General features: G+C 31.9%; 1 protein-coding gene across 4 annotated transcripts in view; it reads left to right on the top strand.

Annotated features, from left to right (window-relative positions):
* Positions 1 to 890: 890 nt before the first annotated feature.
* LOC124354380 (spermatogenesis-associated protein 20) overlaps positions 891 to 18,084 on the top strand; it is a 48,190-nt gene continuing 30,996 nt past the window's right edge. The window contains exons 1-7 of one of the 4 annotated variants that reach the window (XM_046804785.1): positions 1,092 to 1,226; positions 1,746 to 1,834; positions 9,876 to 10,019; positions 13,788 to 14,007; positions 14,284 to 14,427; positions 15,393 to 15,498; positions 16,582 to 16,820. In XM_046804785.1, the coding sequence (XP_046660741.1) occupies positions 9,913 to 10,019; positions 13,788 to 14,007; positions 14,284 to 14,427; positions 15,393 to 15,498; positions 16,582 to 16,820 (816 nt within the window). In that variant the 5' untranslated portion in view covers positions 1,092 to 1,226; positions 1,746 to 1,834; positions 9,876 to 9,912. Of the gene's footprint in view, positions 1,227 to 1,745; positions 1,835 to 9,250; positions 9,384 to 9,875; positions 10,020 to 13,787; positions 14,008 to 14,283; positions 14,428 to 15,392; positions 15,499 to 16,581; positions 16,821 to 18,084 lie in introns of those variants that run through there. The other 3 variants (XM_046804783.1, XM_046804784.1, XM_046804786.1) reach the window with 3 other exon arrangements.

Genomic DNA, 18,084 nt, shown 5'->3' with positions numbered 1-18,084 from the left:
GACCATACATGTGTGGGGCAGAAAACAGTACTATTCCCCGAAAATTTCCCAGATTCTTGGAGGGGGAGACAATTGAACTGAGAAATTGCATCTTTAAAAATATATTCTTAGTAGAGCATTTCTGTCTGCAGTTCAGGAGTTCAGCTACACAAAGAAAGGGACTCTTGTAATTTAGGACTTCATCTTCATCAAGAAAGGAACTGCTGTATTAATGTGCAGCAATGGTGAACCTAAGAACTGCCTGCGGGTCTGGCTTCAAGGCTGAGTCGGCAATGTTTAAGGGACTAGGAGGGCCGTATAAGATCAACAAACAGAGATCTTCCTCACGGTTGACGCTCATTTACCCGGGAACAACCCAATGGGTCTCCAGAAAACAAGTGCCAAATAGAGTGAAGGAATTTTTTTCCCAAACTGGAAAGTTGATGGGAATATCAACGCAAATAATTCTTGCACAGTAATGATTCCAGTCGAAGAATAGTCTGCAGCAACTCTTAGATTGAATCGTGTGGGCTGTTCGTGGAGATCTAGGTTCTATACCTCTGTATTGCTTCGTATAACTGATTTCAAATATTTTAAATAAATAACAATTCGTCGTCGAAATTTAGGGCCTTAATTCAAGTATGAATGATGTTTTCGAACGCTTCATGCCTCGTTGATCGATATTCCCAAAGAACTGGTGGAATTTACAAACTGGCAAATTATAATGACTTATCTACTTCGGTAACAACTGATAAGGGCCGCCTCACAGCATCTCAGGCTCTTTGTTGGATTACATGCATATTCACATTTACATCCATTTCATGATTTTTTCTAACTCTTCATAATAAAGTTCCTCTAATTCCAGGGCGCAATTCGGATATTCACACAGCTGTTTTAATCCCTAATTCTATATGTAAAAAACACACAGTCAAAAATAATAACCTCGAATCTTGACGATTGAATTACAATAACAATTTATAATTGATACCTCCCAGTCCCAGCATATTTTTTAAAATTTTGTGAAGTCAGTAGTGATAAATTTCTTAGATTCTATTGGCATTTATGAGTTCTAATTTGTGATAATATCTACATGTTATGTTTTCTGGACGAACTTCTTCATGCCCAATAATCCTAAGTATTATTAGGCGAGCAAAATCAAGTGAAAACAAGTGCCCTAGGTGCATCCTAGTGCCAAAACAAATATGTTCAGATAAACCAGCCTTTGCTAAAGTATTTTGTAATCAGAGGTAAATATTTATGATAATAAACTTATTCCTATAGCCTATGCAAAACACAATGTGTTACCACTAAAATATAACAAGCAAAATGTCAATTCTCTTACCCTAACCTATATAATAATATAAGCTAGGCTTTCCTTATAAGGAAACTAATTTTAGGACTACAGTTCCCTATTGGGCAACCAAAAAAAATCAAAAGTAGCATGGGACTAAAATTATCTATATTTTAATTCTACTAAAATAACCGGGCAGAGTATGATGACTGGACCCGGTTTTTTATATCATTTATTAAAATTATCGATACTTCATATATCAAATAACAGAACTATCGATCGAATTAATGTATTGAAAATACTAAAAGTCGGGTAGGGTATGATAAGCGGACCTTGTTTTTTATATTGATATTGACAAACGATATTATTTAATTATAATTTTCGATATTACTAACCTCTGCTGATTTTTGAACAATAACTAACTAGTATCACCTATAACCACTTTTTCATATAATAAATGTATTTTCTTTTATAGACAATAACAGACAGTCGAAAACTTGTGGAGGACAGTGAAACGAAGTTTAAAAAGTGGCATATCAGCCGACCTGCTTGCAGATCATTTCTGTGAGTAGCCTATTTGTGCAGAAGAAAAGTAGGGTTTTCTAGAGAAAATGCTTCAACAAATTCTCGAAAACGGTTGATCATTGCTACATAGGAGAAAACATATAAATAATTACGCATATTTAGTATTTCGTGTTATAAATGTTTTTTTTGTTGTTCTCATTTGATTATTATTTATGAGTTTTCCTTTTCCCAGTTCTAATTGTTTGATCGTTAGAGCTCATTTATTATTTATAAGATTATTACTGTGCATTATATTAGTTATTTTAATTTAAAATATGATTGTGATTATGGCTATAGACATGTGGATATGATTTATAAACGTGTATTTGAGAAATGAATATTAAGTATCAATGATTGTACTAATCTATATAAAAAACCGGGTCCGCTTATCGTACTCTACCTAAGTCTTATGTTTCAAATTATAAAAAAATGGGGTACTTTGGGATTATACCGACCACACCCAGACATGAATCGTTATTTCACATTTCGTTTCTACTGATTACTAGATTAGCGTAGAACAATATTTCGTCAATATAAAACAGGAATTGTCTTATCGCAAACACCTCCCCATCCTCAGACAGAGGTCAAAGTCGAGCGTCTAGTAGATAACGTGATTGCAGAGTCTCGCCGCCCGTTCAGCTGGTGCATCGCTTTGTTGTACTTCCGTGTTTTACCTCTACATTTCTCCAAACACAAAAATTCAACAAAAACAAACATTTACCAAACTAAACTTTTTATTAAAAAAACACTCAAAACTTGTTTTTATTCTTGATCACATTCCGCCACCCAAAATGCGAGTGCCTCCGGCCATCAGCGCGGGGCAGCACCGAAGGTGCTGCCCCGCGCTGATGTCGACGAAAGAAAAACATCCCTCGAGATAGTACCTATCAGTAAAATATCAAATTCTAGAGGGGCTAATCAGAAATATAAATTGAATTGTAATGGAAAGGCAATGATGTACCGTGCAAATCACGTGATGCCGCGCGGCCTGCCGTAATCAGGATTCTCGAGAAAGATAAGATAACAGCGACAACAATACCGATCACAATACCTGGAAATGCTTGTAAGTTTGTAATTTTGTAATTGAAGAGTTGTTTTTTCGTTCTATCATGTTTGTTTCTATAAATTTCTATTTTTGTGTTCTTCATACTGGTGTGGTCGGTATAATCCCAAAGTACCAAAAATGGTTTAAACAATTGAGTAATGTCATGAACAATAAAGAAACCATAACCATTAATCAAACGATAACATTAAGACAGGTGACAGGAAAAATGTCATTTAAATAATAAAAACAACAAAACAAACATCTTAAACCTAACAAAGCCACATTAAATCATCTCTTAGTGTTATTTTGTTTATTTTTGTAAAGTTAACTTTCTTTAAGAATCTTTAAGAAATTACTTATTGAACAAATTGGGTTTAGAATGTGTGTACAGTTGGTGCAGATGATTTAGTAGTTGTTCTAATCAATTATTAATTGTTAATTATTTCAATGGGTATAATAATTAAATATCGTTTGATAATTTTGATATAAAAAACCGGGTCCGGTTATCGTACTTTACCCAAATAATCAAACAAAAACTGTTGGTCTTGTTTAAAAATCGTATTAGCCTAAAAATATAATTTTTTAAATCCATCTTATCAACTAAAACAAATAAAATTGTCGTAGTTCTCATATTTTACCTGAAAAACAAAACATAATTTGCCTTTGGAAACCTAATACTTCTAATTACAATATAATCTGCTACAAAAAGTAAAAATAAAAACAAGAATTGAGTGACATTTTATAAAAAAACAAACATTTACTATTGGTATTAATCCTCCAAGTAGTGAAAGACGCTGCAGCGTCTACTAAATCTCGTTCACCAGTGGCAGAGACGCCTTAGCGTCTATTAACGCAAGCATCTTTTGTTCCGGTATTTCCGATGCTATGCCGCAACTTAAACTCTATATATTAGGTATGGTTAGAAAGCCCAGATTCCAAATTTTAATTTGATATGGTATTTAGACATACTAGTACTAGTGGAACCCTTACAACCAGTTCATCCACCTCCTGGACCAAGTGGACATCTTCCTCACCGGATTGCTCATTTACCAGGCCGTAGTTAAAGACTTTGTGCAGTGTGTGGACACACCAAAAAAAAAGGGCAAAAGTCACTTCTGGTGGCCAATTTGTAATTTTGGGGTTCATAGGGAGTGTTTCCCTTACTTGGAACATTACTGGAGGCCTCTCAAACCAGGAAGAAAGAGGAAGAATGAGGTTGGCTCTGATACTGACTAAAATGCAGTAAAAACATGTGTACATAAAAGTTTCTATCAGGAATTAGTGGGCTTTTTTAAGGAATAATACATACAAACTATATATATATATATATATATATATATATATATATATATATATATATATATATATATATATTTGTTCAGAATTAAACTTTAAACAAAATGGCTATTTTGGATTTGTGCTAAAAAATTAAATTCAGTAACATTTACTCAGCCTAACATAAAAACAAAAACAAAAATTAAATTTTTATTTTTGGAATTCAATCCATTAGTTTTTCATACCCATCCAAGATAAGTTTTTCATATTATTAGTATTGCATTCTGTGTATTATGTAGTTTAATTTGATGTACCTGTATGATAGTATACTTATATCATTTACAGTATTCTATATAAATTTTATTTTGCGAACATACAAAATCAGTAAAAATGTCCCGCCACTTGGAGGAAAAAGTACTGCCACTCTGAGGATTAACCAAGATTATCAAATAACTGCCACACAAGCACCCAGAAGTATTTAATCAATTATTGATCTAAGTTATATTATAACTAAATCTTAAGGTTAAGATTCAAACATCTCAAATCTGTTATCTATGATTTACTTAATTACATTATATCAGTATTATTAAATATATCTGACAATAACTATCACTACCATCAGTCAATTCATATTCACCATCTCATTCACTGCTGTGATTTTCAAAAACGTTTCCTAACCATAATAAATACTTAATATTTAAATTATATGTTCAATGTTGAAACATTTATTTCTATTGTTTTTTCTTTAAACAATCTATTATTAGAAGAGAGTACTTCGACTGCTAAGTTACTCGTATTAGGTATTTGTTTGGACAGTAAGTTGGATTGGGCCTATCATGTTGATTACATCTGTAAAAAACTATCTAGAATAGTTTATCTTCTTAGAAAGTTAAGAAATTATCTATCTATTGAAACATTGTTATTAGTTTATTATGCCCTTTTTCAATCGCAATTAAGATATAGTGTAACTTTATGGGGAAACAGTACTACTAGTACACAAAGAGCATTCATATGGCAAAAAAAGTGGTTAGATCAATAAAAAATGTATCAGACAGAGAAACTTGTGTTCCTCTATTTAGAGAGTATAAAATTATGACACTGCCAAATCACAACCAATAACACAGGGTTTGGGGTTTGGGTTTGGGGTTGGTTGTTTTTGGGGTTGTTTTTTCTTATTTACTGTTTAGTAAGTGTAAAAGAAGTCCTCCGCAGCTTTACAATTAGGGAACAAGTACATGGGTATGATACGAGGAAGAAGTATTTTTTAGATCTTCCTCTAGTAAGATTAGAAAACACTAGAGGTAGCCATATTTTTATGAAAATTAAACTGTTTAACAAATTACCACAAAATGCATGGATTTTACCTTTAAGCAATTTTAAGAGAGTATTAGAGAACTGGTTCAAGAATAATGTTTATTACTCAGTCTCAGATTTCTTAAGTAGCGATATTACATGTTTATACTTTTAAAATTAATTTTCGTTGTGTGTCCCATTGGCTTGTTACATTATAAACCGCAATTGTTTGTTTTTTTGGTATTTGTTTTATTTATTCGTGATATTGTATGTGTTTCATTTATTAATTTATCTGTATGTACATAAATGAATAAGCTGACTTTGTCTATCACTGTACTTAAGCTTAATGACAATAAAATATTTCTGATTTAAGTTACAATTACAATATTATGAAACAAACAATACAATAATGTATGGAACTACAGTAATAATAGAATTTGTCAACAAAAAATCAGTGGTGAGCTAAGTAAATAAGAACAACAAAAGACTAACAGCTGCTTTTCTTATACCTTGGCATAAAGGAAATGCAAGCTATTTTATTGTAATAGAAATTACTGCAAGTAATGATATTGAGAATTATACATTCTACAAGTAAAGTATAAACGATTATCGGAAATTTACAGAAAAATATAAAGTACAAGAAAAACGGCCAATCACAGTTGATAGACCGTAATGAGTGCTGGCTATAAATTGCTATCTTGATCCTCAAAGTGTTAAATAAATGTATTCACAAATATAATGATAATTAAGTTATTGTTTTCATCAGCTATTCTCACCGATTGAACAAATATAATGTAAACCAATATAGAATTGTAATCGTTTGTATTTTCAACCTGTAAAAAAATGAAATCGACATAATTTTTTTGTATTGATTCTAGACAATCAAATTTTTATTCCAATATTCTACTTGATTGTTTTTGTGGTTCATTATAGTATTGCAGCTAATTTTAGGAATATCAACAATTAGATATCAAGTTGTTTTCAAGCTCATGTATAATTTCCAATTTAAATGTAGTACTTTTCTTTCAATTTTTTTTGTTTCCAAACAATTCCTTTTCTTCCTTCTTTAACCCAGATGTATTCATAAGTTAAACTTAAAGCCTTTACAGCCAATTCATGAACCTTTCAATTTTCCACTGTATTCTTTAGTTTATCGGGGCAATCTCTTGTTCCCAGAACAATATCAAATACAACATGGTGGTTTAGCATTAGCTCTATTTGGCACTTCCATATTTGCCATGATGAATTTCCTGTCAGTATTTCTATTAGTGTTTTTAAATCCATTTTTAATGTGTCTGGGTCAATAACCAATTGAACTTAAAGGTTATTAACGATTAATAATACACTTATTGGAAATAGAAAAGTACAACTTGTTCAAAAATCAACCATAAAAAGAGTATCCAAAACAGTGTTACAGCATATGTTTAGTAATTTAAATATAAACATACGTTGTCGACTGCTGAATTAAATGTACAGAGCTATAACTTATGTTTCCAATTTCATACCATAATTAAATTAAAGTTTTAACACCTTCACTGCGTCTCCATATTAACTGAGACCTACTGTTCTCCCTACCATACTGTGTAGTAAGGCATCTATCGCAGTCAACATGTAAATATATATCTACTGATCTTTGCCTGAAAAAGATCTTCGATACAAAGATTTATTATTATAAAATAAAACAAACATGCCAGCAAGATCAGACAAGCTAGGTTGTAGTACATAAAATTTTAAACTATTCTTTGGCCGGTCTATATGATATTGTCTAGCAAGTATTGTAACATGTACACTCTATTAAGACAATATAAATTATAAGATCTTAACAAGTTAAGGAATGATACAGTTTTAAGATTTTCCTTTCTTGTGAATGTTTAGGTATTCTGTTAGAACTAAGTTATTTTTATTTTCATCAAATAATAATTTACGAGAGGTTCTAAGTAAAAAAAAAAACATGAACATTTGAATCAGAAGTGCAGTAAAATTTTACAACAATAGTATAAGTAATTGCAAATGATTAACATAAATGATTGTTGCAAAAAATTATTTATAACAATAATTTATTTGCATTTATTAAAGGTGTGAAAATAATTGAGATTTCAAAAACATCATTGGAACAAAAAGTATCTACATTAATAGCTTTAAAATCTTAACCTTGTTTAACAAAAATATTGCATATTTCTTGGAAGAAAGTTTTTGAGGAAGTTTGCTGCAAAAATAGCCGGTTAGATTATAACCTTTTGGAACATATAAAGAGCCAGTGTTCCTTTAGTATTAATATGTTACAACTTAATTTGTCAAGCCACAACTCTAACATTCTTAACTTATTCCTAATTGACAGAATGTTTTGTGGTATACACTAAATACTAATACAGTTACACCTGGGACTGACATGCTTCTAGAACTTTGTTTCCCGAACTGGTTGCTCCTATATTGTTTTGAAGTTAAGGTTCTGAAATTGATGTAAAAGACCTGGTTTCGTTCAATGCATCACTTCTGCCACCATTGATTTCTTTTGAAATTTACCTGTAACCTATGATGAGTGTATAGATGTCTGGCTGATTTACTTGCTTCCAATTCAGTAGTATTAACATACTTATCACTGTTCTTTCAGAAGTTTATTAGTCTTTTTAATTTCTTCATTGACACAAGGCCATTTTTAAGTCATACCTAGGAGGCAAATCAACCAAGACCACTTTGGCATAATTAGTTATATCAAGAGTTTCTATAATGCATTTGATTGCAGCATGAGCCTCATTTATAGTGACATCATTGGTTCCAGATACTATCATAAGCATAACGTCCTGGATTCACTTTTCTCCTTCTATATTATAATATGCTAATACTTGTATGTCCAACTGGGCTCATACTCATCTTGACAGTTGTTTATGTCCCATGTCAAACCTTTCCCATGACTGTCTGCACACTAAAGATTTATTCCTGTTTACCAATTTGGCTGTCCAGTTGTTTTTTTCAATGTTTCGTTTTCCGCTCCTGGTGGTACAGCATTTTACAGTAACAATTTTGTTGTATATTATTATTATAATTTTTTTGAGAATATGATGTGTTTTTCTTATTTACTACTTTGAATACAACTGTTAAGAATGGCTCATTTTTATGTAAGGAAAGTGTCTGACTTAGCTACCTCAGCATGGGTTGATACATTCAAACTGTGAGAAATGTTTGGTAGAGGTGGCAAATTAATCTTTTTGCAATGCTATAGTTTTTTATACGTATCCTTTTAAGTTCTTTCATTTATCTCTTTAACTTAATAGCTTCTTCTCTGGTTAACATAATTTTAATTTTTTTTTACTTAAAATTTCTTTATTAGCCTAAGCCAATTCTACTCTCATGGTTTTAATAATTTTGTTTAAATTTCCAACTTTGTCAATTCTTTATTTATGTTACTTATGTATTTATATTCATTATCAGTGTACTCATTGTAGTGCTACCATCGTGGAATTCACTTTACTTTATATTTAATTTACTTAATATCTTTAGTCATACACATCAATACCAGTTTTCAATTTTTTTTATAGTCCTCTTTGACTGAGATTTATACATGTAACATGGTACCAGTATTACAGCCATTGCACCAAATTACTTTGGCACATTTACTAACATTTCTATAATATAAAATGAAGGGATTATATTTTTTCCATCTTGAATATCTAATGTGGCTGGATAAGTTAAATGTCCTTAGTCAAAATTAAAAATAGAATGGTTTATAGTCACTTATGAAGAAAGATTATTTACTTTTTATTAAAAATAATCCTCTAATGCATAAATTAGTAGTGTATTGGCTGCAAACAGTATCAACTGGCATTTATATAAGGTTCACTTACTTATTGTAACCAGACTCTACCATTGAGCTAATCAGTTCTGAGATAAGAGTACCCCATTAGCTGAAGTTGTTTCTAGCTGCTATTATTAAAACAGGTATGTTTCAAACATGCAATCACTATTATTTTCAAGAAAACTAATTAGTAAATAATAAGAACTTTAAAACACAGATAAAACACCTTAAACCTTGTAAGATGATTGCTGTATGAATAAAAATAAAAAGTACTATTATAATAGTAAAGGAAATACAGTACACAAAGTTTAGGTTAGGTGTTATTCTGTTGTTGTAATTATAAGAAAATGTTGAGGAATATGAGTAGAAAACTAAAGAATAAGAATATTAGGTCTTTATTTGGAGTATAATTTTATAATGAATAAATTAATTTATCTTTCCATTTGATATTGTAGTATCTAACTCGAAATTGTAATTTTTGTTACAAATGATTGTTCTAGGTTATGTTTTTCTGAAGTGTGCTGTGAACTTTGGTTGTTCCAATGGACCTCAAGGCATTTCTGATGATACCAATATACAGATATCTGTTTAGTTGAGAAAGCTTAACTTTCTTATGGATTTATACTTTTTTGCAGGTTCTATTCGAATCACGACCGAGAAGTTCTGACAAAAATGGCTGCCAGTGCAGAGGCCGATGTCAGGTCACCGAAACACACGAATCGTCTGGTTGATTCTAAGTCGCCATACTTGCTCCAGCATGCACACAACCCAGTTGACTGGTAACTATTAAATGTCTGTACTGTAGCCTTCCTTCCAACTGCCCATGATGCGGATAACCTAAAAGTTGGTTAAACTGAAAATTATAAAAATTAACCTCCAAAAGGTAAATTAAATTAGATTGCAGTAATGTAATTGAATATATAAACACAGAATATCACTTACCAGTATATATTTATAAACAAATTTGATATAATAATGATAGTTTACTCACCTGCTTTAACAACATTCACTGTTCTTATTACTGAAACTTGTAAATAGCGGTAAGAAAACAAATTTAACCCTTTGCACCCTGCTAATGAATCCATAAATTCCTTTAATACCCAAGACAACTAATAAAATATATTTTTCTTTTAAATTCAAAGCTAATTTTTATTATTTCTATGCTTTAAGAGATAAACACAAAAAATATAAAACAGTAAATTTTACTTAAAATTATTGTATTTATTGATACAAAACTTCAAATAACTATTTAAAAAACTGTTAGTTTGATCTAAATTCTAATTTATGGTTCAATATCTGAAACAACAGATATGTCCTATATAGGATGTGCAGGTGGACGGAGCAGTACAAAGGGCGCCCTACCTCTCCCATAATGTAGGTATGTAAGAATGTCTAAAAATACTTCCTTGCCAATAGTGATAGGTACGGAACGTGGGCCTACCATTTTCGAGGGCTCTTTGCGAACTCTCCAAGTGACACAATGTATAATATTGGATATAATCATGTGTAGTGTTTAGATCGAAATGTATCATCAAATATATCCGTCTACAGTGTGAGAAGGGTTAATAACTGTATAAAAACATTTATTTTCACTCACATAAGAAATACAAGACATTCAATATAACAGTGATGCAGCATACAGATTGGTTATAACATAACCGGAAAGCACACTGGCACAAGGCATTACACCACTAACCCATATTCATAGGAAACTGAGTCATCAGTCGCAGACAATCGTGTGGTGACTTGTTTTTGTCGTTAGTCCATTGTCGCCACGGCTGAAGTTAACAAATCATGTCTTTAGTAAAGGATTTGTTAATCCAACACATGCACAGTGTGACAAAATCTGGTATAAATAAAAAAAATTAAACCTAGGACCTTCTTTCACCTCAAATGTTTCTTCACCGAAGTTTAAAAAAAAAAATCAATAGCTTATATTTAGGTACACAAATATTGGTTATAATGTAAAACTAAAGAAAATCAATAGCTCAAAAGCCTCTGTATAGATAATGGCATATTATTTGTTATCCTCTTCCGTGTTTAAAAATTCAGAAGGAAAACAACAGATTGTATACTTTTTTTGGGTAGGGAGTTTTCATTGTAACACTTGGTCTGAACTCAAAAAAAGTTGATCAAAATTCCGTTATTTGATTTTTACAGCTGCAATTTCGTAAATGATACTATTAAATTTGAAATGACTATTAAATTTGAAATGAATTGTTTTATAATTCATTGGTGCGGGCTTCTTGAGGATCTTCAGTAACTATCCCATCAGTAGCAAGGCTTTAATGAATTTAGGACCATGAATTAAAATTTTGTGGAAAATCAGGGAAATATGTTATCATACATAGGTTTGAGAAGTCTACTTCGGTCAAAAACATCTAGAGGATTTTATAACAGTGTTCAATTAGTATTTTCCAATACATTAACATTCAACACTGGCATAATCTGTAGTAAAAATTATTTAGTAATTTCTTATTTTCTATCTGCATTACTCTATTGATCAAGCGCTCCTGTCCTTGATATTTTTGTAAAATTACAGTTAGAAGTATATTGTTATTAAAACTTCTAATATAAATATTCTAATCTGGATAAACTTCTGCCCAATAGTAATTGCAGAAAAGGTTGAAATAAGAAGTGTTGTTACTTTCAGGTCTATTAATTTAAACTCATGTTTCAGCCTTTGCCACATACTTTAACCCTTTGAACCCCAGACCAAAATATTGATGGTGGAAAAAACGTACCAAAATCATTTGACCTAAGAACTACCGAGAATCCCCGGAGCAGAAACAGCTGTTTTGCATACTGTTTGTAAAAAATTAATACTTTTGCTATTTTGTATGCTATTGTCTTGTATTACACACCAAAATGTCCAGAATGAAATTGTATACACAGAAAAAGATTAGTCTGAAGTATAAAAAAATGTTTAACAGCATTAACATAATTTTAAAATATATGAATATAGATTTTTAGGCAAAAAAAAATTGATTTTAAGATTTTTTAATTAAAAAATAAGAAATATTTTTACAATGGGCACCCACATTTTATTTTTCTAAATTTAGTTTTGTGTATGTACAAAAAAAATTATATTGATATCTCTAAAAATAAACTTTTTTAAAATTTTTATATAAGAGTATGCGACTTGTAAAAACCTCTAGGCGTACAACACAAAAATCACTGATATTACCTAAATAAATAAATTAGTAAATAAATAAATAAAAAAATTAGTATTTTAATAAAATACATATAAATATGTATTAATACTCATAAAATAAGTATTTTACGATTTCAAATAAATATGTATTAAACGCATAGACCATGGCGACGATATTACGTCGCCCGGGGATTCTCGCAACTTCATTGGCGACGATACGTATCGTCGCCGCGGGGATTTTCGCATATCTTCTCGGCGACGATATTTCGTCGCCTGGGGTTCAAAGGGTTAACACTGAAAGAGTTTAAACTTAGTGAAATTAGGATTATGTTCCAGTAATATTATTATTTTTTCCCTCAATCCATAAATAAAATGGGAAACTTTTCCAATTTTTCTCTTTGTAAGAACTGTCCTTGAACTTCTTCAATGAATATTTTCAAAACAGTACCAGAATTGCTCAAGCCATTCTCTAGTTTTGTGCTTAGCGCCATACTTAGAGAATAATTTTTATTTATATAAGATTATAGGTGGGTGTAATTTAATAGTAATATTAAAAGAAGTGTGGCAAAATTTAAGGTGTGATAACTCATGGAAAATTTGTTTACTAGGTGACAACAGCACCTAATAAACAAATAATAATAATAATGTTATAATTCTTTCTAATGACTCTTTGTAGTATAAAATGACAATTTATTTTTTTCTTACAAAAATAAATACAACCCTCCACAGTCAGAATTGTTTCTTTTAAAGAATATTATGTTCTGTGTGCTTGATGTGTGTTAAAAACTATATATTAAAGTATAAGTAGTTATTTTATCAGTACGATTGTCATTAGTATAACATTAATAAATTAACCTTAAAAACTAAAGACCTACAGTTAAACATGAGGTCAGAAACGTTCAGATATTGGTCTGGCTGTAGTGTCTTTTGTTAAATTAATAATATTAATAAAAGTATGAAAAAGTATTTGTTAAAAGTATGAAAAGAATAATATTACAATTGTATACAGTCAATTGAAATCCCACTATTTTTTCTAGTTATATTACAAAAATAGAACACTATGTTTTGTGGGTTGTCTAAAAACCCTCTCAGATGTCTAAAACCTGATATATAACGATGAATGGCTGACAATACATCTGAGAAAGAGGATAAATTTCTATCAGTGATTTATTTTTTGTAACATGCAATGGTTGAAAATGTTTAAAATCCTATAATTCTTTCAAATAACTTGTCATCAATACCAAACTATAAAGAAAGAATTCTTAGTTAGTTCAGTACGCTCTTCAACAAAATATGTTAGTAAAATTACACTTAGTTCTTACAATTTCTTGCTTTTTGGTTGGCTTAGGTCGTTTAGTTTTTACTTTTAGTTTTATTAAATTTTTCTTCGAAGGTACCCTTGGGGCGAAGAGGCATTTGAGAAGGCCCAAAAGGAGGATAAGCTGATCTTCTTGTCTGTTGGTTATTCAACGTGTCACTGGTGTCATGTGATGGAACGAGAATCCTTTGAGAATGAGGACATAGCGAAGATCATGAACGAACATTTCGTCAACATCAAGGTTGATAGGGAGGAGAGGCCTGATGTGGATAAGGTTTACATGACTTTTGTACAGGTAGGAAAAATGTTTAATATTCTCAGTATGATCTGCAATGTACTCTTACAAGATACAGAATAATTCTCTTAGAGTCCATGTTCCATGAATATGTTCTTCTTTTTTTTACAAAAAAATCATAGTAAAAGCTGTAACATAAGATGTAACAAAGGATAGTCATGTATTTCTAGATGGGAGGAACTTTCCATTTCAAAACATAATTAATAACAGATATGTATCATTTAAAAATGAACACTACGTGTGTTATTTATTAAACATGTGTTGTCGCATTGGTAGGCATGTTCAGGCAGTGGTGGCTGGCCAATGAGTGTGTTTCTCAAGCCAGACTTGAAGCCAGTATCGGGAGGAACATACTACCCTCCGGAAGACAAATATGGCCGACGGGGCTTCAAAAGCGAATTATTGAAGTGGGTGAAGGAGGTCAGTGTTCCTTTTGAAATTTATAAAACCTTGTTTAATTCTTATTATCGCAAAGAATGCAATTCAATAACAATGTTGTTGAGGTCCTAATATTCTTGAATAGTATTGAATTTGTAAAATAATACTACAAGTTAATGGAACAAAATTTGTCTTACCAAAATTACAGTGAAAAATAAAAATAATATAAAAAAAAACTCTGCTACCAATAGTTTATAATAATACATTTTTAATTAATATGCAATGGATTCCTTTCGGTTTTTGACGGTGATGTAGATCTATAAACTATCAATAATCATAATTTTCCTGAGAAATAAATTCCATAATATTAACAGTATATTTATGTTCTGTCAAGTGAAAACTTGTAATTTAGGTTTTTTAGTTCATAAAAACATTGCTTCTTACTCAATTTGTGTAAAATATTTTGTTTTTGTACTAAATTATACGTTATTGATTAATTATATGCTATAAATTTTATCAGATGTAAAAAAATATTCCTGTAGTAAAAGTACATTTTTATAATTTTAATTGTTTATTATGCACAGCAGTGTAGGTAATTATTTTATCCCTAAAAAGGAATTCATATCATGAAGTTTTAGAGCTAAAATTATTAAGATATTGTTGTCGAAGTTGATTTTATATAAATCTCAAAATATTCTTTATTTTGTATTTTGTACTTTTTTTAAAGGAATTTGTCTTAAAAATTAATTTGAGATTCTTTTCAACATAGTTATCTTAGTTCGCACTCCAAAAGTCTAATCTGAGAACTTGCCTTTGAGTGTGCAGTTGAATCATTCACCGGTTGTAGATGACATTTATTTAGTGTCTTGTGAAATAATTATGTTCACAATACTTTTCCACACAAAATATTCTTGTTACCGTGTTCTACTAAGCTTACTCAAGAGCTTGTTTGTGTACATAGAGGATGCAAGGTGACAAATTATATTCAATTGCTGTTTGCATTTCAGTGGAAGACCAACAAGGCGCAGTGGTCCAAGCTTGGAGACAGTGTTACTGAGGTGATCCGAAATGCAACTGTCTTTGAAGTGCCCATGTCTGAAAATCTTATCTCAGGTGTTGTAGTAAATAATTTTTTAAAACTAATTCCTCCATTTAGTTTTTTCGAATGTCATGGGCATAGTAATCTAAACCGTCAAAGCCCCTATAAAAATCTCTTAAATATACACTTGTTCTTAAGGGTACACATATTTCTTGTAAGAAGCAGAGTTGTCTTAACATATAAATATAAAGTAGATCTGTATACATTTTCACAACTTTAAATAAGTAATCATAATCACACTTATTAAAAGTGATTTTATAGGCTTCTGTGAGCATATATTTTTCACATAGGTAACATAACTATGGTAGGAAGGATTGCTTCAGTGTGAATATTGGATTTAGCTCCATTTCACCTCCTGCTCAGTGCAGCATCTGAAATCTGACACTGGTACAAATGGACTCCTGGAATCTGGAATCCACATATGTCTGAAGAGATCCATAAAAAGTCGGTGGTGAAAAGTTTGGAAAAATAAATCTTTGCACTGTTTTGACATCAGAGACACCTTGGCTATTAAGGAGCTTCTTGGGTCTTGGATCGCCTTTTTATGGATCTCTGTAGACAGATGTGGATTCCAGATTCCAGGAGAAAATGTGTACCAGTGTCAGATTTAAGACACTGCACCAAACGCAATGTGAAATAGAGCTAAACTCAATATTCGCCTTGAATCAAACGCTCCATAGCTTTGTTATGTGTAGGTAACTTCTATATTTATTTAAACATTGTGTAAAGTAACATTTAATAATGTCAGATTCAATATGAGATTTATACAAGATTGTTTCTTTTATTGAGACATGATATGAATTGTTTAAATTCTTTTCCACTTTGTCTCTTTTTTAGAAATCGGCTTGACTGTATGAACCTTCAGTTTATCAGGATACAGGCCATTTCAGACAGTTAGTAAATCATATCAATATCAAATCAAGTTTTCAGGATTGAAAACAAATGCCTAACTCCTATTTTAGTGATAAATAGGACCTAACTACTTTAAAGTATGGAGCCCTTTGTGTATAATCATTGGGTGTAGAAAATAAATAATATTATTTTTCATAGATGAAACGAATTTACCATAGTGATAATGTTGGTTTTTTCACTTGAAGGAGTGGTGCCAGGCGCAGAGTGTTGGCAGCTCTGTATGGAGCAATTGTCAGACCATTACGAGCCAACATATGGAGGGTTTGGTCTTGCACCAAAATTTCCACAACCGGGAAATTTAGTGTTTTTGTTCCACGCTTACGCCCGCAACCCAACAGATAAGAAGTGTTCCTCTCTGAAAGATATGGGACTTCACACCCTCAAAATGATGGCCAGGGGAGGAATACATGACCATATTGCACAGGTGAGATGCATTAGTTTATGTTGTAGGGTAGGTTACAGTGTGGAATCAATGCCTATTTAATTCGTCTAATGGTAAAGGTTGGTAGACCTGTGGGAAGTAAGCTCATGTTTCTTAAGTACTCCATATTCTTTCACAGTATAGGTAGACTAGCTGAATCAAAAATACTACAATACGTCAGCAGTGTGGGGGGAAGTGCTCTAACTTACTGGAAAATATTTGGTTGTGGAGCTAAATCCATTAGATTCCTACTTTCAATAGAAATTAAGTTTGCTTTTGAGTGTTCACCATAAAAGACTAGTAAGAACGATTATGACAAAAAATAAGACCTTGGAGAGTAGCCAGATAAATAAGAGATCTGGAAGAATGGAAATAACAAGAACATAGAGCAGTAAATTTGTATCCTGTTCCTTACATGAAAACTTTTAAGTTTACCTGTTCAAGATAGGTTGGTTTAGATAGTTTGAGTTCTCTTCTGTAAACTTTTGAGCTTAATGGTTCTTTTTACACTTTCTACACAAGACGGAAAGAAGAGAGAAGACAACTTGAGAGTCTTGTCAGTCTCTGATGCTTGGAAAATGGTATCTGATCAGCTGGCATGAATTGGTATCCTTTGTTATATAGAGAGGAAACTAAAAGTATAAATATTACAGTAGGAGTAATCTCCTTAGTTGATGTAGAGCGCAATCCTGGACAGAGACAGAGCGATGACTGGCCGGTGGTTGTTCCACTAAACAGCACTCTACTGTGATTGTTGATGTAGAGAGCAATCCTGGATAGAGACAGAGCGATGACTGGCCGGTGGGTGTCCCACTAAACAGCACTCTACTGTGATTGTTGATGTAGAGAGCAATCCTGGACAGAGACAGAGCGATGACTGGCCAGTGGGTGTCCCACTAAACAGCACTCTACTGTGATTGTTGATGTAGAGAGCAATCCTGGACAGAGACAGAGTGATGACTGGCCGGTGGGTGTCGCACTAAACAGCACTCTACTGTGATTGTTGATGTAGAGAGCAATCCTGGACAGAGACAGAGCGATGACTGGTCAGTGGGTGTCCCACTAAACAGCACTCTACTGTGATTGTTGATGTAGAGAGCAATCCTGGATAGAGACAGAGCGATGACTGGTCGGTGGGTGTCCCACTAAACAGCACTCTACTGTGATTGTTGATGTAGAGAGCAATCCTGGACAGAGACAGAGCGATGACTGGCCAGTGGGTGTCCCACTAAACAGCACTCTACTGTGATTGTTGATGTAGAGAGCA

Source organism: Homalodisca vitripennis, chromosome 2, assembly GCF_021130785.1.
Source record: "Homalodisca vitripennis isolate AUS2020 chromosome 2, UT_GWSS_2.1, whole genome shotgun sequence".
NCBI classification, from domain to species: Eukaryota; Metazoa; Arthropoda; class Insecta; order Hemiptera; family Cicadellidae; genus Homalodisca; species Homalodisca vitripennis.
Note: the sequence above shows the minus strand (reverse complement) of the source record. Positions and strands in the feature narration are given on the sequence as shown.